The sequence below is a fragment of the Salmo salar genome, chromosome 21, assembly GCF_965601325.2.
Source record: "Salmo salar chromosome 21, fSalSal1, whole genome shotgun sequence".
Lineage (NCBI taxonomy): Eukaryota > Metazoa > Chordata > Actinopteri > Salmoniformes > Salmonidae > Salmo > Salmo salar.
The window spans coordinates 52,004,256-52,027,846 of NC_138311.1; the positions used below are offsets into that span (position 1 = coordinate 52,004,256).

Here is a 23,591-nt window from a genome sequence, read left to right on the forward strand (position 1 = left end):
TTCTCTCCAATCCTTACATTTTATGGCTCTACAGGAAGCTAATAAAGAGGGTAACATGATTCCGAACATTTATTACTCTCTTAAGAGAATCTGTCCTCACCTCCTGACCTCAACCCCTCTTTCATCTAATACACAGATGTCCATCTGTCTCCCCTGTATCAACACATCACTCTCCTCTCCTCCATCAAACACATTCCAAAGCCTTCTTCTTTCTTCTGAGAACCATTCACTTCTAACATAACCCAGTCTCTTTCATTTCCTGTCATTCATTTAATATCTCAATGTTCAAAGTTTAGCACATTCCAACAATATGTATTGTATAACAAATGGCACAATTGTTATTTGTTATTTTAATTCCTCTTTTTTTTTTCAGGCTTTGGCTTATATATAATATTACACACACGTGTGTGTGTGTGTGTGTGTGTGTGTGTGTGTAGGCCTATGTATACACTCTGATATGGATATGGTGTTTTGAATTAACCATCACCTTAGAAAGCACTGTCCATTTCATTGTTAGGCTTTGAAACAACAACCATGATTTCCACTTAGATTAACATCAAATTTTATTGGTCACATACTGTATTTATCAGATGTTATTGCGGGTGTAGCGAAATGCTTGTGTTCCTAGCTCCGACAGTGCAGTAGTATGCAACAATTTACATCAATACACACAAATCTAAAAGTAGAAGAATGGAATTAAATATACAAATATTAGGTTGAGCTATGTCTGAGTGCCATTGACCAAAATACAGTATATACATATGAAATGAGTAAAGCAGTATGTAAACATTATTAATAAAGTGACCAGTGATTCCATGTCTATGTACAGACTGTAGGGCAGCATCCTCTAAGGTGCAGTGTTGAGTAACCGGGTGGTAGTCGGATTGTGATGGGTATTTAACAGTCTGATGGATTTGAGATAAAAATCCTAGAGGAAAACCTGGTTCAGTCTGCTTTCCACCAGACACTGGGAGATGAATTCACCTTTCAGCGGGACAATAACATTAAACAGAAGGCCAAATCTACACCGGAGTTGCTTACCAAGAAGATAGTGAATGTTCCTGAGTGGCCGAGTTACAGTTTTGACTTAAATCTAGTTGAAAATCTATGGCAAGATCTGAAAATGGTTGTCTAGCAATGATCAACAACCAAAATGTTTTAGTAGAATTCTTACAGTACCAGTCAAAAGTTTGGACACACCTACTCATTCCAGGGTTTTTCTTTATTTTGACTATTTTCTACTTTGTAGAGTAATAGTGAAGACCAAAACTATGAAATAACACATATAGAATCATGTAGTAACCGACAAAGTTAAACTAATCAAAATATGTTATTTTTGAGATTCTTCAAAGTAGCCACCCTTTGCTCACTCTTGGCATTCTCTCAACCAGCTTCATGAGGTAGTCACCTAGAATGCATTTAAATTAACAGGTGTGCCTTGTTAAAAGTACATTTGTAGAATTTCTTTCCTTAATGCATTTGAGACAATCAGTTGTGTTGTGACCAGGTAGGAGTGGTATACAGAAGATGGCCCTATTTTGTAAATATTGTGGCAAGAACAGCTGAAATATGCAAAGAGAAACGACAGTCCATCATTACTTTAAGACATGAAGGACAGTCATTGCGGAAAATTTCAAAAACTTTGAGTTTCTTCAAGTACAGTTGCAAAAACCATCAAGCGCTATGATGAAACTGGCTCTCATGAGGACCGCCACAGGAAAGGAAGACCCAGAGTTACCTCTGCTGCAGAGGATAAGTTCATTAGAGTTACCAGCCTCAGAAATTGCAGCCCAAATAAATTATTTTCAGAGTTCAAGTAACAGAGACATCTCAACACTAACTGTTCAGAGGAGACTGCGTGAATCAGGCCTTCATGATCGAATTGCTCCAAAGAAACCACTACTAAAGGACACCAATAAGAAGAGACTTGCATAGGCCAAGAAACACAAGCAATGGACATTTTAGACCAGTGAAAATATATTCTTTGATCAGATGAGTCCAAATTTGAGATTTTCGGTTTTAACCGCCGTGTCTTTGTGAGACGCAGAGTAGGTGATCAGATGATCTCTTAACCAGCATGGCTACCACAACATTCTGCAGCGATACGCCATTCCATCTGGTTTGTTTTTCAACAGGACAATGACCCAACACATCTCCAAGCTCTGTAAGGACTGTTTGACCAAGAAGGAGAGTGATGGAGTGCTGCATCAGATGACCTGGCCTCCACGATCACCCGACCTCAACCCAATTGAGATGGTTTGGGATGAGTTGGACTGCAGAGTGAAGGAAAAGCAGCCAACAAGTGCTCAGCATATGTGGGAACTCCTTCAAGACTGTTGAAAAAGCATTCCAGGTAAAGCTGGTTGAGAGAATGCTAAGACTGTGCGAAGCTGTGGCTACTTTGAAGAATCTGAAATATTAAATATATTTTGAATTAACACTTTTTTGGTTTATACATGATTCCATAGGTGTTATTTCATAGCTTGGATGTCTACACTATTGTTCTACAATGTAGAAAATATAAAAAATAAAGAAGAACACTTGAATGAGTGTCTCAACTTTTGAATGGTACTGTATGTAAATATATGTATTTTCAATTAATTTGCAAAAATTTAAACATTTTCTCTTTGTCGTTATGGGGAATTCTGTGTAGATTGGTAAAGAAAATTATCATATTGAATCCATTTTCAGTCTGTGACCCACCAAAATATGGAATAAATCAAGGGATGTGAATCATTTCTGAAGGCACTGTACATGGACTGGTTCCCTCAATTTCCCACCCTCCCATGCTGAATAGCCTGAAGCAACAGAGATCAACTCGCTGGCTCTAGTTCCGTACGTGGGAGTAAACTACAGTCGTGGCCAAAAGTTTTGAGAATGACACAAATATTAATTTTCACGAAGTCTGCTGCCTCAGTTTGTATGATGGCAATTTGCATATCCTCCAGAATGTTATGAAGAGTGATCAGATGAATTGCAATTAATTGCAAAGTCCCTCTTTGCCATGCAAATGAACTGAATCCCCCAAAATATTTCCACTGCATTTCAGCCCTGCCACAAAAGGACCAGCTGACATCATGTCAGTGATTCTCTCGTTAACACAGGTGTGAGTGTTGACGAGGACAAGGCTGGAGATCACTCTGTCATGCTGATTGAGTTTGAATAACAGACTGGAAGCTTCAAAAGGAGGGTGGTGCTTGGAATCATTGTTCTTCCTCTGTCAACCATGGTTACCTGCAAGGAAACACGTGCCGTCATCATTGCTTTGCACAAAAAGGGCTTCACAGGCAAGGATATTGCTGCCAGTAAGATTGCACCTAAATCAACCATTTATCGGATCATCAAGAACTTCAAGGAGAGCGGTTCAATTGTTGTGAAGAAGGCTTCAGGGCACCCAAGAAAGTCCAGCAAGCACCAGGACCGTCTCCTAAAGTTGATTCAGCTGTGGGATCAGGGCACCACTAGTACAGAGCTTGCTCAGGAATGGAAGCTGGCAGGTGTGAGTGCATCTGCATGCACAGTGAGGCAAATACTTTTGGAGGATGGCCTGGTGTCAAGAAGGGCAGCAAAGAAGCCACATCAGGGACAGACTGATATTCAGCAAAAGGTACAGGGATTTGACTGCTGAGGACTGGGGTAAAGTAATTTTCTCTGAATCCCCTTTCCGATTGTTTGGGGCATCCGGAAAAAAGCTTGTCCGGAGAAGACAAGGTGAGCGCTACCATCAGTCCTGTGTCATGCCAACAGTATAGCATCCTGAGACCATTCATGTCTGGTGTTGCTTCTCAGCCAAGGGAGTGGGCTCACTCACAATTTTGCCTAAGAACACAGCCATGAATAAAGAATGGTACCAACACATCCTCTGAGAGCAACTTCTCCCAACCATCCAGGAACAGTTTGGTGACGAACAATGCATTTTCCAGCATGATGGAGCACCTTGCCATAAGGCAAAAGTAATAACTAAGTGGCTCAGGGAACAAAACATTGATATTTTGGGTCCATGGCCAGGAAACTCCCCAGACCTTAGTCCCATTGAGAACTTGTGGTCAATCCTCAAGAGGCGGGTGGACAAACAAAAACACACAAGTTCTGACAAACTCCAAGCATTGATTATACAAGAATGGGCTGCCATCAGTCAGGATGTGGCCCAGAAGTTAATTGACAGCATGCCAGGGTAGATTGCAGAGGTCTTGAAAAAGAAGGGTCAACACTGCAAATATTGACTCTGCATCAACTTCATGTAATTGTCAATAAAAGCCTTTGACACTTATGAAATGCTTGTAATTATACTTCAGTATTCCATAGTAACATCTGACAAAAATATATAGACACTGAAGCAGCAAACTTTGTGGAAATTAATATTTGTGTCATTCTCAAAACTTTTGGCCACGACTGTATAGGCTAGATCTGGATTTTTTTACCTGTTTGATGTGGCGTACTGCATTAGCATAGAATAGCCCCCGCGATATGCAACTTTTCAGAGAAGTCAGGAACCAATATATACAGGCAGTTAGGAAAGCAAAGGCTTGCTTTTTCAAACAGAAATGTACATCCTGTTGCACTAACTCAAAAAGGTTCTGGGACACTGTAAAGTCCATGGAGAATAAGAGCACCTCCTCCCAGCTGCCCACTGTACTGAGGCTAGGAAACACTGTCACCACCGATAAATCCACTATATTTGAGAATTTCAATAAGTGTTTTTATACAGCTGGCCATGCTTTCCACCTGGCTACCCCTACCCCGGTCAACAGCCCTGCACTCCCCACAGCAACTTGCCCAAGCCTCCCCCATTTATTCTTCACCCAAATCCAGATAGCTGATGTTCTGAAAGAGCTGCAAAATCTGGATCCCTACAAATCAACCGGGCTAGACAATCTGAACCCTCTCTTTCAAAAATGTTCAGCCGAAATTGTTGCAACCCATACTACTAGCCTGTTCAACCTCTCTTTCATTTTGTCTGAGATCCCCAAAGATTGGAAAGCTGCCGCGGTCATCCCCCTCTTCAAAGGGGGAGACACGCTAGACCCAAACTGCTACAGACTTATATCTATCCTACCCTGTCTTTCTAAAGTCTTTGAAAGCCAAGTTAACAAACAGATCACAGACCATTTCGAATCCCACCGTACCTTTTCCGCTATGTAATCTGGTTTCCGAGCTGGTCATGGGTGCACCTCACCCACGCTCAAGGTCCTAAATGATATCATAACCGCCATCGATAAGAGACAATACTGTGCAGCCATATTCATCGACCTGGCCAAGTATTTCAACTCTGTCAATCACCACATTCTTATCGGCAGACTCAACAGCCTTGGTTTCTCAAATGATTGCCTCGCCTGGTTCACCAACTACTTCTCAGAGTTCAGTGTGTCAAATCGGAGGGCCTGTTGTCTGGACCTCTGGCATTCTCTATGGGGTGCCACAGGGTTCAATTCTCGGGCCGACTCTCTTCTCTGTATACATCAATGATGTCGCTCTTGCTGCTGGTGATTTACTGATCCACCTCTACGCAGATGACACCATTCTGTATACTTCTGGCCCTTCTTTGGACACTGTGTTAACCTCCAGATGAGCTTCAATGCCATACAACTCTCCTTCCGTGGCCTCCAACTGCTCTTAAATGCAAGTAAAACTAAATGCATGCTCTTCATCAGATCACTGCCCGCGCCTGCCCGCCCATCCAGCATCACTACTCTGGACGGTTCTGACATATGAGGACAACTACAAATACCTAGGTGTCTTGTTAGACTGTGAACTCTCCTTCCGGACTCACGTTAAGAATCTCCAATCCAAAATTAGATCTAGAATCTGCTTCCTATTTTGCAACAAAGCATCCTTCACTCATGCTGCCAAACATACCCTCGTAAAACTGACTGTCCTGCCTATCCTTGACTTTGGCGATGTCATTTACAAAATAGCCTCCAACACTCTACTCAGCAAACTGGATGCAGTCTATCACAGTGCCATCCATTTTATCCACCGCTGCGACCTGTATGCTCTCGTTGGCTGGTCCTTGCTTCATATTTGTCGCCAAACCCACTGGCTCCAGGTCATCTACAATTCTTTGCTAGGTAAAGCCCCGCCTTATCTCAGCTCACTGGTCACCATAACAGCACCCACCCGTAGCATGTGCTCCAGTGGGTATATTTCACTGGTCACCCCCAAAGCCAATTCCTCCTTTGTCCGCCTTTCCTTCCAGTTCTCTGCTGCCAATGACTGGAACGATTTGCAAAAATCACTGAAGCTGGAGACTCATATCTCCCTCACTAACTTTAAGCATCAGCTGTCAGAGCAGCTCACAGATCACTGCACCTGTACATAGCTCATCTGTAAATAGCCCATCCAACTACCTCATCCCCATAATGTTATTTATTTTAATTTTTTTGCTCCTTTGCACCCCAGTATCTCTTGCACATTCATCTTCTGCACATATATCACTCCAGTGTTTAATTGCTAAATTGTAATTATTTCTCCACTATGGCCTATTTATTGCCTTACCTCCCTTGCACACGCTGTGTATAGACTTTTTCTATTGTGTTATTGACTGTATGTTTGTTTATTCCATGTGTAACTCTGTGTTGTTTGTGTCGCACTGCTTTGCTTTATCTTGGCCAGGTCACAGTTGTAAATGAGAACTTGTTCTCACCTAGCCTACCTGGTTAAATAAAGGTGAAATAAATAAATTAAAATGTAATGTAAGTGCCTTAATGTGTTTGGACCCCAGGCTGCTCTAAATCCATATAGTCACCTTGAGTGTAATGTGGCCTCTCTTTACGGCATGCTGAATCCCTCGCTCCCACAGGGAGTAATGACACAGGAGTGTTACTCTCAGCAGAATCCACAAAGTTGTGCTGACATTCCGAAGACCTCTGACAATTGTTGTTTATAGCCAGTAATCTGACATAATTATTATAATAATTTACAACGTCCTTTATTCACCTGCCATCCATTATCCAGGTACCTTTCCCAGTGTCTGTTCTTCTTCATGGTGGGGTGGGGGCGAATAGGAGATAATGTAATGGTCGTATGTACCAGACAAGGAGAAAGACATGACTTGTGGTGTAATGAGGTTCTTCCTTTTTGTCAAATAAAATCATTATGATTTTGGTACTGGGAAAATAGTAGCTGAAGTCCTTTCACTTTTCAGAACTGGGAAACGGGTGTATGCTGGCTGATGATTTGGCAGGTCGTGCTCCTCATAAGGTTAGGGATCGTGAAGGTTTAGCCTCTGTGTTTCAGAGACATGGTATACCAATGGTTATCAGACCCAAGTTCCGGTATGTACAGTGCATCTGGAAAGTATTCAGACCCCTTGACTTTTTCCACATTTTGTTACGTTACAGCCTTATTCTAAAATGGATTAAATAGTTTTTACCCCCCTCATCAATCTACACACAATACCCATAATGAAAAAGCAAAAACAGGTTTTCAAAATTAAAACACTTAAATATCACATATACATAAGTATTCAGACCCTTTTACTCAGTATTTTGTTGAAGAACCTTTGGCAGCTATTACAGCCTCGAGTCTTCTTGGTTATGACGCTTCAAGCTTGGCACACCTGAATTTGGGGAGTTTCTCCCATTCTCTGCAGATTCTCTCAAGCTCTGTCAGGTTGGATGGGGAGCGTCACTGCACAGCTATTTTCAGGTCTCTCCAGAGATGTTAGATTTGTGACATCGGCTGATGTAAAAAGGGCTTTATAAATACATTTGATTGATCAGGTTCAAGTCCGGGCTCTGGCTGGGCTCTGTCCGAGTGACCATCGGGTTCTTGGTCACCTCCCTGACCAAGGCCTTCTCCCCTGATTGCTCAGTTTGGCCGGGCGGCCAGCTCTGGCTCAAGGACATTCAGAGACTTGTCCTGATGCCAGTCCTGCATTGTCTTGGCTGTGTGCTTAGGGTCGTTGTCCTGTTGGAAGGTGAACCTTTGCCCCAGTCTGAGATCCTGATTGCTCTGGAGCAGGTTTTCATCAAGGATCTCTCTGTACTTTACTCTGTTCATCTTTTACCCGATCCTGACTAGTCTCCCAGTCCCTGCCACTGAAAAACATCCCCACAGCATGATGCTGCCACCACCATTCTTCACCGTAGGGATGGTGCGAGCTATCCTCCAGATGTGAGGCTTGGCATTCAGCCCAAAGAGTTTAATCTTGGTTTCATCAGGCCAGAGAATCTTGTTTCTTATGGGCTGAGAGTCCTTTAGGTGCCTTTTTGGCAAACTCCAAGCGGGCTGTCATGTGCCTTTTGCTGTGGAGTTGCTTCCGTCAGGCCACTCTACCATAAAGGCCTGATTGGTGGAGTGCTGCAGAGATGGTTGTCCTTCTGGAAGGTTCTCCCATCTCCACAGAGTAACTCTGGAGCTCTGTCAGAGTGAACATAGGGTTCTTGGTCACCTCCCTGACCAAGGCCCATCTCCCCTGATTGTTCAGTTTGGCCAGCTCTAGGAAGATGAGGGTGGTTCCAAACTTCTTCCATTTAAGAATGATGGAGGCCACTGTGTTTTTGGGGACCTTCAGTGCTGCAGAAATGTTTTGGTACCCTTCACCAGATCTGTGCTTTGACACAATCCTGTCTCGGAGCTCTACGGACAATTCCTTCGACTTCATGGCTTATTTTATTGAAGTGTTTCAGCTGTGGGGTAGAATAAGGCTGTAACGTAACAAAATGTGGAAAAAGTCAATGGGTCTGAATACTTTCCTAATGTACTGTATGTCTGTATGAGGGTGTTTTATTGATTGTGTGTTGTCTGTTTCCCTCTGGCAGAATGAAGTCACCCTGCTGAGAAATGAAGTGGATCAGCTGAAGCATCTTCTTCTGGCTCATAAAGATTGTCCTGTAACCACCAAGAAGAAGAAATCTGCCTATCACAGTGAGTAATGTTCCCTTACCCTCACCCCGGGGCCGCCCGCTAAATACATCCAAAACCAGCCCTGTTAACTGCTCACCAGAGGGACACGTCTCACTCATCGCCTAGCCCAACAACTCCTGAGCTATCGACACATAAGGTTGTTCTCTCTTTGAAAAACTTCTGAGAAATTGAGCTATTCGTATGCCTTTTTGTATCCAGGCAAGTCATGTGTTTTGAGGTGTCATATTGTTTTAAATGTGGTTTTCCTTCATCTTTATGGAAGCCTACATGAGTAAAGGCATTAGCAGATATACGTTAAGCTCCACGTCTTTAGGTTTTTATTCTTTAATGATGCAAATCTGTTCATCGTGTCTGCCATATCCAGCCTCTTCATTTCAATTTGCTGTTGTCAGTAGAACGGGCTGTTGGGAGACGATGGTTGACTCACTTTGCCCAGCAGTGCCTGTTTCTCAGGTGCTTGTTGTAAAACTTATTGGCTGCCAGGTTTCACCAGTCATTGTGTAAGCACTTCTGTAGGAACATGTTATACTTTTTAATTTCCACCATTTCAGCCCCATTTGCCTCTCTGTATTTTAGAATCTAGATATTTTTTTTTTTTTGTCAGTTCAGCTTTGAGCTCATACCTCACCATCTCTCTTTGATGGGTCAATATGCAGAATGTGTAATGCAGAGCCACGTCTGGATTGGATTGACAATGATTTCCTCCAAGATGAGTCCATTATTGCTGAGAGGAGAGCTTGACCAGACCGTGGAGCTTTCTCAATGAGAGGTGCCGCAGCTCTGCTGTTCATTTTGCATTCCTATTGTTAACCATCGCTGACACGCCTTGTGCTTATTCTGGGACTGATGGCTGAATGGCTCCCAGGCTGTATTGACCTGTCACAGACAGGAATCATTTGGTTGTCTGAGATTGTTTCCACTACGATTTGCGGATTAATTGGGTCATCTTTTGGGGCGGTAGGTAGCCTAGTGGTTAGAGCTGTTGGGCCAGTAACCGAAAGGTTGCTAGATTGAATCCCCGAGCTGACAAGGTAAAAATCTGTTGTTCTGCCCCTGAACAAGGCAGTTAACCCACTGTCCCTAGGCCGTCATTGTAAATAAGAATTTGTTCTTAACTGACTAGTTAAATAAAGGTAAAATAATAATCTTTCTCAGGTATGTAGAATGTCCCCCCGGCTTCTTAGACCTCTGTGAAGGATGATCCCTTGCAGCTAGCTAGTTGATACAGTGGAGACAATAGCCTAGACTCATCCTGTTACTTTACGGAAGCATTCTATTTTTGAAAGGTGAGGTTGCAGTAGATGACATCAGCCTGTACACACTCTACTATACTGTCAATACTGTGGCAACAAAAGGCAGCATCCTCCCATATGTCTGGGAACGTTTCATTATCCAGCCCCGGGCTCCCAGCATCCTCCATCTCTGTCTGGTAACATGTTTCATTATCCAGCCCCGGGCTCCCAGCACCCTCCTGTCTCTGTCTGGTAACATGTATCATTATCCAGCCCCGAGATCCCAGCATCCTATGTCTCTGTCTGGTAACGTTTCATTTTCCATCTCCAGGCTCCCAGCACCTTTCATCTCTCTCCTGTAACATGTTTCATTATCCATCCCCAGGCTCAGGTCCAGGCACTCAGCTACAGCAGGTGGGAGGAAATTACCCAGCCTACCCTACAAACATACCAGGCCGTGCTTCCTCTTGGCACACCAAATTGTCTATCTGCTTCTGGTAAAAACCACACAGAGCTGTCCATCTGCTTCTGGTAAAAACCACACAGAGCTGTCCATCTGCTTCTGGTAAAAACCACACAGACCTGTCCATCTGCTTCTGGTAAAAACCACACAGAGCTGAACCATCTGCTTCTGGTAAAAATCACATCAGAAATAATGTAAAGGGCTGCTTAGGGGAACCAGTAAAGCTGCGTATGATAAAATATCAGCATTCCGCTCCTGTGCTTAATGCCATTAAGAGTAATAATACACAATGGAATATAGTACAAAAAGACAAGGCTGATTTACTCTGGGATCAGCCTTATGATTTACTCTGGGGTCAGCCTTATGATTTACTCTGGGAGCAGCCTTATGATTTACTCTGGGGTCAGCCTTATGATTTACTCTGGGAGCAGCCTTATGATTTACTCTGGGAGCAGCCTTATGATTTACTCTGGGAGCAGCCTTATGATTTACTCTGGGAGCAGCCTTATGATTTACTCTGGGAGCAGCCTTATGATTTACTCTGGGGTCAGCCTTATGATTTACTCTGGGAGCAGCCTTATGATTTACTCTGGGAGCAGCCTTATGATTTACTCTGGGAGCAGCCTTATGATTTACTCTGGGAGCAGCCTTATGCAGGGACAAATTCAAAGTGATTTGCAGTAAATCACCTGATCAAAGTGTGGTCAGTACGAAGGCAATGGGAGCCCTCCCACACAGAGGGCCTTTTTAAATGCAATTGTATTGCAACTTTCCGTGTTATGGGGTCTGTATCTTACGTTCTCAAATACCAAGCCCAATCGTTAATTACGAAGTGCCATTTCAACTGACTACATATCATTAGCTATATTAATTATCATAGTGGTCTTCCTCATTCCTTTGAGTCAGAGCATGATTGTGACAGGATTTATTTTCATCAGGATCCAGTTAATTCAGTACAACTGCCTAGCAGTTGGTGGCATTTCGAGATTAAGTCTTGTGTACTTTCCAGTGTGAGCATAATTAAAATCAGGTGCTGTGATCATCTGTCGTTACAGTAGTTGGCAAGGTAGGAAAAAACGAATGAGAACGCAGTGAGGATTGGGAATCACTGCCACATGCCCCAGAATGTAACGTCCCCTTATGACTTTGGTTTAAATTGACATTGTAATTTAACTTTAATTAAAGGCAAAAATTGTAAGAGGCATTGGTAAAGTAGGCCTAGGATAGTACATACAGTGCATTCGGAAAGTATTCAGACCCCTTGACGACCTCCACATTTTGTTACGTTACAGCCATATTCTAAAATTGATTAAATAAATACAAATCCTCAGGAAACTTGGTGCCATCCCTACGGTGAAGCATGGTGGTGGCAGCATCATGCTGTGGGGATGTTTTTCAGCAGCAGGGACTGGGAGACTAGTCAGGATCGAGGGAAAGATGAACAGTGAAAAATATAGAGAGCTCCTTGATGAAAACCTGCTCCAGAGCGCTCAGCACCTCAGACTGGTGTGAAGGTTCACCTTCCAACAGGACAACAACCCTAAGCATACAGCCAAGACAACGCAGGAGTGGCTTTGGGACAAGTTTCTGAATTTCCTTGAGTGGCTCAGCCAGACCCTGACCTTGAACCCGATCGAACATCTCTGGATTGACCTGAAAATAGCTGTGCAGCGACGCTCCACATCTAACCTGACAGAGCTTGAGAAGATCTGCAGAGAAGAATGGGAGATACTCTCCAAATACAGATGTGCCATGCTTGGCAAGCGGTACCGGAGCGCCAAGTCTAGGACCAAAAGGCTTCTCAACAGTTTTTACACCCAAGCCATAAGATTCCTGAACTGGTAATCAAATGGCTACCCGGACTATTTGCATTTTTTTTACCTAATACCTATTTTTTTACTTAAAAATTGCACTGTTGGTTATGGCCTGTAAGGTTGTACCTGTTGTATTCGGCGCACGTGACACGTGTCAAATACACTTTGGTTTGATTTGTTGCTTCATACCCAAGAAGACTCGAGGCTGTAACCGCTGCCAAAGGTGTGTCAACAAATTACTGAGTAAAGGTTCTGAGTACCTATGTAAATGTTATATTTCAGTTTTTTATTTTTAATACATTTTCAAAATTTATATATATATTTTTTTCAAAATGTGGAAAAAAATCAAGGTGTCTGAATATTTTCCGGATGCACTGTATCAGTCCTAAATAGATTGGCCAACAGAGGTTACTCCTAATTAGGGTTGCAAAGCTCCCAGTAATTTACCAAAATCCATGCAATCTATGGTAACTTTGTGTTCATGTACACTACCGTTGAAAAGTTTGGGGTCATGAGGAAATGTCCTTGTTTTTGAAAGAAAAGCTCATTTGTTTTGTCAATTAAAAAAAATAAAATAACATCAAATTGATTAGAAATACAGTGTAGACATTGTTCATGTTGTAAATGACTAATGTAGCTGGAAACAGCTGATTTTAAAAAATGTATATTTTTATGTAATATCTACATAGGTGTACGGAGTCCCATTATCAGGAACCATCACTCCTGTGTTCCAATGGCACGTTGTGTTAGCTAATCCAAGTTTAGCATTTTAAAAGGCTAATTGATCATTATAAAACCCTTTTGCAATTATCTTAGCACAGCTGAACACTGTTGTTCTGATTAAAGAAGCAATACATCTGGCCTTCTTTAGACTAGTTGAGTATCTGGAGCATCAGCATTTGTGGGTTCAATTACAGGCTCAAAATGGCTAGAAACAAATTACTTTCTTCTGAAACGCATCAGTCTATTCTTGTTCTGAGATATGGAGGCTATTCCATGCGAGAAATTGCCAAGAAACTGAAGATCTCGTACAAAGCTGTGTACTACTCCCTTCATCAGGACAGCGCAAACTGGCTCAAACCAGAATAGAAAGAGAAGTGGGAGGCCCGGGTGCACAACTGAGCAAGAGGACAAGTACATTAGTGTCTAGTTTGAGAAACAGACGCCTCACGAGTCCTCAACTGGCAGCTTCATTAAATAGTACCTGTAAACAGTGAAGCGGCGACTCCGGGATGCTGGCCTTCTAGACAGAGTTCATCTGCCCAGTGTCTGTGTTTTTTTGCCGTCTTAATCTTTTCTTTTTATTGACCAGTTTGAGATATGGCTTTTTCTTTGCAACTCTGCCTTCAAGGCCAGCATCCCGTGTATCTCATGATATGCTGTAGACCACACTACCTACTGAGAGAGTTTTCATCTGTATTCTTTGTAGCTGTTTACATACCACAACAGTCAGAGGCTGGCACTAAGATAGCATTGAATGAACTGTATTCCGCCATAAGCAAACAAGAAAACGCTCCTAATAGCCAGGGACTTTAATGCAGGGAAACATAAATCCGTTTTACCAAATTTCTATCAGCATGTTAATGTGCAACCAGAGGAAAAATAACTCTGGACCACCTATACTCCACACACAGAGACACATACAAAGCTCGCCCTCCATTTGGCAAATCTGACCATAATTCTATCCTCCTGATTCCTGCTTACAAGCAAAAATTATAGCAGGAAGCACCAGTGACTAGATCAGTAAAAAAGTGGTCAGAGGAAGCAGATGCTAAGCTACAGGACTGTTTTGCTAGCACAGACTGGAATATGTTCTGGGATTCCTCCGATGGTATTGAGGAGTACACCACGCATTAGTCATTGGCTTCATCAATAAGTGCATCAATGACGTCGTCCCCACGGTGACCGTACGCACATACCCCAACCAGAAGCCATGGATTACAGGCAGCATCCACACTGAGCTAAAGGCTAGAGCTGCTGATTTCAAAGAGCGGGACTCTAACCCGGACGCTTAGAAGGAATCCTGCTATGCCCTCCGACGAACCATCAAACAGGCAACGCGTCAATACAGGACTAAGATCGAATCCTACTACACCGGCTCTGACGCTCGTCGGATGTGGCAGGGCTTGCAAACCATTACAGACTACATAGGGAAGCACAGCCGAGAGCTGCCCAGTGACACAAGCCTACCAGACAAACAAAACTACTTCTATGCTTACTTCGAGGCAAATAACACTGAAACATGCATAAGAGTACCAGCTGTTCCAGAAGACTGTGTGATCACGCTTTCCGCAGCCGATGTGAGTAAGACCTTTTAAACAGATCAACATTTACAAGGCCGCAGGGCCAGACGGATTACAAGGACGTGTACTGTGAACATACGCTGACCAACTGGCAAGTGTCTTCACTGACATTTTCAACCTCTCCCTGTTTGAGTCTGTAATACCAACCGATTTTAAGCAGACCATCATTGTCCCTGTGCCCAAGAACACTAAGGTAACCTTCCTAAACGACAACCGACCCGTTGTACTCACGTCTGTAGCCATGTAGTGCTTTGAAAGGCTTGTCATGGCTAACATCAACACCATCATCCCAGAAACCTTAGACCCACTCCAATTTGCCTACCGCCCCCAACAGATCCACAGATGATGCAATCTCTATTGCATTCCACACTGCCTTTTCCCACCTGGACAAAAGGAACACCTATGTGAGAATGCTATTCATTGACTACAGCTCAGCATTCAACACCATAGTGCCCTCAAAGCTCATCAATAAGCTAAGGACCCTGGGAATAAACACCTCCCTCTGCAACTGGACCCTGGACTTCCTGACAGGCCGCCCCCAGGTGGTAAGGGTTGGTAACAACACATCCGCCACGCTGATCCTCAACACAGTGGCCCCTCAGGAGTGCGTGCTCAGTCCCCTCCTGTACTCCCTGTTCACTCATGACTGCACGACTCCAACACCATCATTAAATTTGCTGATGACACAACAGTGGTAGGTAGGCCTGATCACCGACAAAGACGGGACAGCCTATAGGAAGGAGGTCAGAGACCTGGCCGTGTGGTGCCAGGACAACAACCTCTCCCTCAACGTGATTAAGACAAAGGAGATGATTGTTGACTACAGGAAAAAGAGGACCTAGCACGCCCCCATTCTCATCGATGGGGCTGTAGTGGAGTAGGTTTATAACTTTAAGTTCCTTGGTGTCCACATCACCAACAAACCATCATTGTCCAAGCACACCAAGACAGTCGTGAAGAGGGCACGACAAAACCTGTTCCCCCTCAGGAGACTGAAAAGGTTTTGCATGGGTCCTCAGATCCTCAAAAGGTTCTACAGCTGCACCATCGAGCACATCTTGACTGGTTGCATCACTGCCTGGTATGGCAACTGCTCGGCCTCTGACCGCAAGGCAGTACAGAGGGTAGTGCCAACGGCCCAGTACATCACTGGGGCCAAGCTTCCTGCCATCCAGGACCTCTATACCAGGCGGTGTCAGAGGAAGGCCTTGAAAATTGTCAGACTCCAGCCATCCTAGTCATAGACTGTTCTCTCTGCTACCACACGGCAGGCGGTACCAGAGCGCCAAGTCTAGGTCCAAGAGGCTTCTAAACAGCTTCTACCCGCAAGCCATAAGACTCCTGTACTTCTAGTCAAATGGCTACCCAGACTATTTGCAGTGCCGCTCTCACCCTCTCTTTACACCACTGCTACTCTCTGTTGTCATCTATCCATACTCACTTAATAACTCCACCTACATGTACATACTACCTCAACTAACCGTTGCCCTCGCACATTGACTCTGTACCGGTACCCCCCCTTTATATAGTCTCGCTATTGTTATTTTACTGCTGCTCTTTAATTACTTTTCTCTTATTCTTTTTTTTTTAACTTCACTGTTGGTTAGGGGCTTGTAAGGAAGCATTTCACTGTAAGGTGTTGTATTCAGCGCATGTGACAAATACAATTTGATTTGATAATCTGAAGTACCCAAACAGGCCACTGATAAAATTCATTTTTATTTGATTTTTTGAAAGTTATATATTTTTTTTGTAGTTGACTGATGAACTTTAAAAGTTTCCAGTAATACATCCTGCCTTAGTAACCCTACTCCTGATCCTGTTTTAGAATATCAGCATAGTGTATTGAATATAAGCTATGCATTTTGATTAATTGTTGTACTTTAGCACTATTGCTGCAGTAGATGTACTGTATAAAACATGTGATGATCAAACCACAAAGCCAAAATAGGCTTTTTTAAACACACTGTGGCTCAGTGTGCGTATGTGTGTTCACTGTGTGTTTGCAGCGTCTGAGGAGGACAGCTATGAGGAGATGTCAGTCCCAGACAGCCTTCAGAGCGAGGCCATCCAGCACAGCTCCGTCAGCATATCCAACAGAGTCAGCACCTCCTCCATGACCCCTGCGGCCTCCGCCCCTGCTTCAGCCCACGTCCCAACCACAGCATCCCAGAGCACAGAGGAAGACCAGCCACAGGGGGGTGCTGCCCTGTTCACCACCCAGACTCAGCCCTCTGGAAGCTGATCAACCCCACCACACCACAGGCAGTGGCCCACCCTCACTGGGGAAAGGAACTCTCACTCTGTGTCAGTTTGGACTATACTGTTTCCTTTTTCTTTTGACTTTTAAACTTGTCTAATAAAACAATGAATTTTTAATGGTGAGCGAGCGTTGCGCCTTTTCCTGTCTTTTGATTTTCTTGAAATGCAACATTCCTGAAAATGCAACGTTCCTGAAAGGCACAACATGATAGTTTGAAATGCATTGTTCCTGAAAAACAACACGATCATCTGTGGCAATTGGTACATATGCGAGAGAACAAAGCATTTTACGAAATTGTTGTTGAAAATGGAACTGATTGTCTTATTCTCTTGTATTTATTTAATTTATTGACTCTATACCCATACTTTTTGTTTTGGACCTCTATGACCTGTGAAGTTGCAATGACTCAATCAGTGCTTTGTCAATGAGACTTTTCCAAAGTGTATTGTGGCTCACTTGGAATGTATTTGGTTTTTAATGTCCCTTTTATAAGTATCTTATGAAGAGATATAAGAAACAGATTGTTTTGCCTTTTCCATTTTGCACATAATGAAAGATTAGAGCTTACCTTTTGTAGTGTTTGACTGTTCATGCAAAGTACTGGCAGTGTTAAGAGGTAGATTGAAATACCTGTCTCATTCCAAAACTTCAGTGGTTTGGTTAGATTTTAACAGGCAACGTTTTTTGTGAGTGAGTAGGTTAGTTGCATCTGCCGGTAGCATAATGTGGTTTCAATGTTCGGAGATTCCTCCACTTGTAAAATAGTCTTCTTCAGGGGGAGCTTGGGTAGAATTCTGTGTGTATTCTTTAACCAACATTCCAGCTGTAGTCTGATTGTTCCATGAAGCGGTGATTGTAGGAATGCAGTACATTTTACATTACACAAACATGTTGATGTTGACTTAACCATATGCCGTTACTGTTATTTATCACACAGGGCGTTTCCATGTACATAATTGCTTGGTATAGAGATATCATGCTTCTGAGTAATGTTTCTACTTACACAGTGACAGTCTAGTGACAGTATATTGCATGTTTGACCCTGAACACTCTTAAGGAAATATTACAGTTACTCCTTGAGATAAGAATGACACTTTTAGGAAACATTATAAATAACATTATTACTGATACATTATCTTTCCAGATGTCATGAGTTTTTTATATATTAGTTTTAATATTTTATCCTAATTAGAACTTTTTTTTTTTAAATCAATGCTAGATCAACTTGAAGAACCTTTTATTGGCCTGCAGCCTAACACTAAGGTTCTGTACGTCTGTTGTTGTACAGTACCTTTAAAAACATTGAACCACATACCGCCGCGACAGAAACTTAACGAGGAATCCAGGATGTATGTTTTAAGTCTGTTCCTCATTTAAAGCACTCTCACTGTTGTGTGCTCTCTCTGCATGATTAAATCATTATTTGAGAGAATTAAACTGTTATTAATGTCTCAGTCAAGAAGTAACATTGAACCTGTTTCACCTTGAGTTGTAACTAAATGGTCCTAATTTTATAAAACGTTTTGTCCATTGTTTTACCTCTGCTTAACTGATTAAAAGGTGTGTGAAATTGTGTTGGCAGTAAACTTGTAACTTGTGAAAGGTATGTGTGAAGTGTTATAAATGAATAAGATGTAATAAATATTTTTATCCATTTTTGCCTCCTATGTTTTTCTGTATTAATGGCATAGAACCAGTTGGAGTGCAGACTAGACGATTGCTTCTTTCTGACTCAAAGCATGCTTTTCCATATCACCATTTCATTATTTGCTTGTTTATTGTAAAGAGGAAGGACAGGAGAACAAAGATCTAACATCTGAAGGAAGGCCAGCTGCAGAGGGTGGCAAGCCCCTGCTCCACCAGGAAGTATAATGGCACAGGGAGTGAATGAGGAGAGGTGGTTCCCAGCTGATGACCCTGTGTAGCTGGTCTATTTAACAAGGCAAGTCAGTTAAGAACAAATTCTTATTTACAATGACAGCCTACCAGGGAACAGTGGGTTAACTGCCTTGTTCAGAATAACAGATTTTTACCTTGTCAGCTCAGGATTTGATCCAGCATCCTTTCAGGTACTGGCCCAACACTAGCCACTAGGCTACCTGCCAGCACAACAGCTGTCTACAGGCACCTGTTGGAGGTGTGACGGGCGGAGATGTCAAGCAGGGAACCATTGAATTATCTGTATACAACCAGTTGGAGTGCAAACTAGATAGTTGCATATCAACATTTCATAATTTGCTCCTTTAGTCTATGTACAGTTACTGCTGGCTGACAGTAGTCTCTCTGTGTAAGTTTGTTGTGGTGCATTCTGCCACCAGGTGGATAGTTGGGTTATTATGTTTGCTATGAGTCAGTGAATACAGAAAAATCTGCAACAAACTCCCTCAAAACCTGCAGTGAAATATACGTTTCAATGACAAATATAACAGATCATTTTTTGAATGATCCAAATCACATACACTATGTAAAACATATATGATAATAAAGAGTAATTGCACCCCAAGTATGGTAACATGTACTTAGTTTGAATCCGAGTTGCCATCAGACATTGGTATCCCAGCACACAGGAGCAGCCACAAGAATCTGACTCTCGTTCATTTATCTCGAGTCGGAACGGTGCTATTCCTGGAATGTGGACAACCAGAGCCTGGCAAGGTATATGGCTAGGAAAACGTACCCCAATCCAGGGATGGAATATGTCGTTGTAGTCCTAATCATTCTGAAATTATAAAAGGTGAATCGAGAAGATTGAAATACTGCTCGTTTTTTAATGAAACTTACATTTTTGTCAGCATGCTAGGCTAGATAATTCTAAAGCAACCCATTGGATTCAACAACAATTCCAGTAGCTACTCACCCAACGCTAGGCGCTGCATTTTCAGGGAATACAATGGGCTGCTATAGCATTAGCTAGCCTACCATGCTGGCGAAAAAAAATTACACTTTCCAAACAAAATAGGGTGTTGAAGGCCGTAGGTCATCAAGGTTGTTTGATGTTGATGAACCGACTATCTAGCTCTTGTGTCAAACTGGTCATACTGTAATGTTTAGGAAAAAATATTCTGCAGTTGCAGTCCCATGGGTTCTCATCCCAGTTGAAATATGACAGCTGAAGCCTGCTTTCCAATGCCCTTGGATTTAAGTGGGAGAGTGTTGTGGTTCAGTTTCAGAACCCTTAGATGTGTTAAAACCACAAAAGCAGAATCGTTGATCGAGGAGGTCAAATTGTCACCGAGGTCAATCTCCCTGATGTGAGTACAGAGACAACACATGCTTCCAGATTTTCAAGATGAGATTTCCTTTCAATCTCAAGGCGTCACGTTTTGATAACTTGTTGAAAGCGTTTTGGGTCAATCTCAGTTATGGCCCTAAGACAGTGCCTTACATTTGCAAAAATGTCTAAAAACCAGTGGTGTAAAGTACTTAAGTAACAATACTTTAAAGTACTGCACACCACTGCACATCGACTCGGTACTGGTACCCCATGTATATAGCCAAGTTATTGTTATATATTCCTCATGTTATTAAAAAAAAAATCTCCCTGCATTGTTGGGAAGGGCTGTAAGTAAGCATACTGTTAGTCTACACCTGTTGTTTACGAAGCATGTGACAAATAACATTTGATTCAAAGATTTTATTTGATGTTCTGGCAGATAGTAACATCGTTGAGATGGCTCTATTGAACAAGGCCAACCATATCTATTTGCGTGATCGTGCAATCGGCAAAACACAAAGGTCAAAATAATTGCTACAAAATTCATTTTTAGATCAGACAATGACGTCAACTCTCCCCGGCGCGAAAATTCTAAAATATAGCTATAGTGCATAATTATGTCTGAAACACATCCTTACTCATAATTATGTCTAAAACACCCTTTCGCCACTTAGAATTCTGTCTGGAGCACCCTTTCACCACTCAGAATTATGTCTGAAACACCTCATCACTCAGAATTATGTCTGCAACACATCCTTACTCATAATTATGTCTAAAACGCACTTTCATCACTTAGAATTATGACTGAAACACCTCATCACTCAGAATTATGTCTGAAAGACATCATCACTCAGAAATATGTCTGAAACACTTCATCACTCAGAATTATGTCAGAAACATCTTGTCATCTCTCAGAGTAGTCTGAAACACCCTCTCATGACTCCGAATTATGCTATTTGGGGTGTTTTTCCAGTTCCATAATAATGATATGTAAGGGATAATCAAGGAGGGGCTATATGTTCTATGGATAATAATGAAAGACATGGAAGGTTCCACGACGCGTAAGCGGAGTGAACTGACCTTCCACGGTGCTGCATTATGTTCCAGAGAACGCATAGAGCCCCTAGTTGATTATCCCTTTCATACCATGGCTATCATTTAACACGTTTGCCACGAGATATGTGTTAATTTTTTGGTAGAAATGTGCTCAACACCCACTGAAGTAGCTAGAAAGTTTACTAGATAGCTACAGTTGTTGCTGCGGTAACCAAACAAACATACTTGCTAGATTATATCACGTTTTAGGGAAGACCCAAATGCAGACAGTGTCGAAGTAACAAAAGTTTATTACTAGAACAAGGGGCAGGCAAACGACAGGTCAAGGGCAGGCAGAGGTCAGTAATCCAGATCAGAGTCCAAAGGGTACAGAACAGCAGAGATTCTCAGGGTCAGGGCAGGCAGAGGTCAAATTATCCAGTGTGGTGGGACAAGGTACAGGATGGCAGGCAGGCTCAGGGTCAGGGCAGGCAGAATGGTCAAAACCGGGAAAACTAGAAAACAGGAACTAGAAACAGACAGGAGCAAGGGGAAAAAAGCTGGTGGGCTTGATGAACAAAACGAACTGGCAACAGACAAACAGAGAACACAGGTATAAATGCACAGGGGATAATGGGGGGAAAGGAGACACCTGGTGGGCGGTGGAGACAAGCACAAAGACAGGTGAAACAGATCAGGGTGGGACAGTTTAGCTAACCAAACCATCAGTCCTAACTTGCTATTTTGAATATCAAATTCAATTTTCAATTCGACTTTTGCTTTCAAAAGCAGCTCAAACTAAACATGTAAAAATAAACTATAGCCATTGAATTCTACCATGCAGAAATATGCTCTAGGATGCCCAATCAAGCCAATCAGAAAGGAGTATTCGACAATGTCATGTTATATTTAAGCAATAAAGCCAGAGGAGGTGTAGTATATGGCCAATATACCACGGCTAAGGGCTGTGGTACATTGGCCATATACCACATGTCATGACATGGCCCTTTCTGGGTGTAGATTGTGGCTTCCCCTCTGTCCTAAACCCAGGTTTTGTTATCTCAGTTCATAAATTCCTGGCAGAGACTCTCTCCCCGTGGTCATGCAGAAAGAGAGGGAGAGAGCACAGAGAGAGAACAAAGGACTTCACTTGGCCAAACTCCTATATCCCCAAAATGGGAGAATTAAACAATTTCTACTTTTGAGAATGTGGGAATGGTTCATGGACACTTAAGGGACAGTTATGATGACTGTGTTTCATTTGGTGATCTCATGAAGTACAGGAAACACACATAACGGTATCTCTTAAAGTGTACATTTCCCAGCTGTCAGGTCCACATCTAAATATTGTGAAAAGTATGTGATTAAACATGAAACTATTTGTGAAAAGATGTGATGTGATATTAACCTTCAAAATGAGAGCATGTATTTTCATATGAAGCTTAACTAGTCAGTGGCCACACCCCCGTGAGCCCAGACATCACATTAGGCGTCATGGACCACCCCTTTTTTACTGAAACGTATAAAACCCACTCCTGATGAAATTCACACCAGATCACGCAAACCCCTGTGTAAGCTAAGGTTGCAAATGGTTGAATTTCTAAGACCAAAACATGCCGGATGATGCTGGTGTGTGAAGTGGTTTAAGCTGCAAGTCTACCAAAGGACAAGACTTTTCCATGTGGAGCATTGGCTACTGTATATGGCTGGAAATGGTTCAACTCTGAGACTATCGATCCCTACAGAATAAGCGCAAATCTTAGATACGAATTACTAGTCTGCAGCTAGAAATTACGTAAACCGAGGATGAGAATACAGACAACGTCGAAACATATATTTTATGAGAACATTTCTGAATGGTACTCTGAATTATCCATTCTAACCACGAAAGACTTTGTGACTTCAATGAGAGACTCTGATGAACTCTCCAGCAGACGGACCGGAATTCAACAAAGAAGACAACAACGACATCCGGACGTAAATATTTATTGCAATTTCTTTTCGAATGAGTGGCTGTTCATGGGCAAAGGATTAGCATTTCAATTAATATAATTATAGACCGTGTGTAATGAATCCATTTGTCTTTCCCGCTCCTTCTCAGTCCATATCCCCTTTCCTTTGTCTACCAAGCCGTCATATCGGCTTAGCCCAATAGGGACTATTTCCTATCATTGTTAGTAGCCAATATCTACTATTTGTTTGTTATGTATTTCTGTGATTATTTAGTTAGTTACTAAATAAATAATTTGGCCAATTTGTGTATGGATGATTCATAAATAAAGGCTGGGTTCGTGCAGATAGCCAAGAATTTGAAGACGTTTGGAATGAGAAGTGATGAGGTAATAATTCATTAATAGAAGACTAATTGATCAGATATTAAAATATCTTAAGAGTTATAT

The 23,591-nt window shown here is 42.4% G+C and overlaps 1 protein-coding gene across 2 annotated transcripts in view; it reads left to right on the top strand.

The window, feature by feature from the left end:
• Window positions 1-18,597, top strand: part of LOC106582491 (cyclic AMP-dependent transcription factor ATF-2) — a 36,737-nt gene extending 18,140 nt beyond the window's left edge. For both annotated transcript variants that reach the window (XM_045704870.2, XM_014165650.3), the window contains exons 10-11: window positions 8,763-8,868; window positions 16,690-18,597. In XM_045704870.2, coding sequence (XP_045560826.2) covers window positions 8,763-8,868; window positions 16,690-16,925 — 342 coding nt within the window. In that variant the 3' untranslated portion in view covers window positions 16,926-18,597. The remainder of the gene's footprint in view (window positions 1-8,762; window positions 8,869-16,689) is intronic.
• The last annotated feature ends 4,994 nt before the right edge of the window (window positions 18,598-23,591 follow it).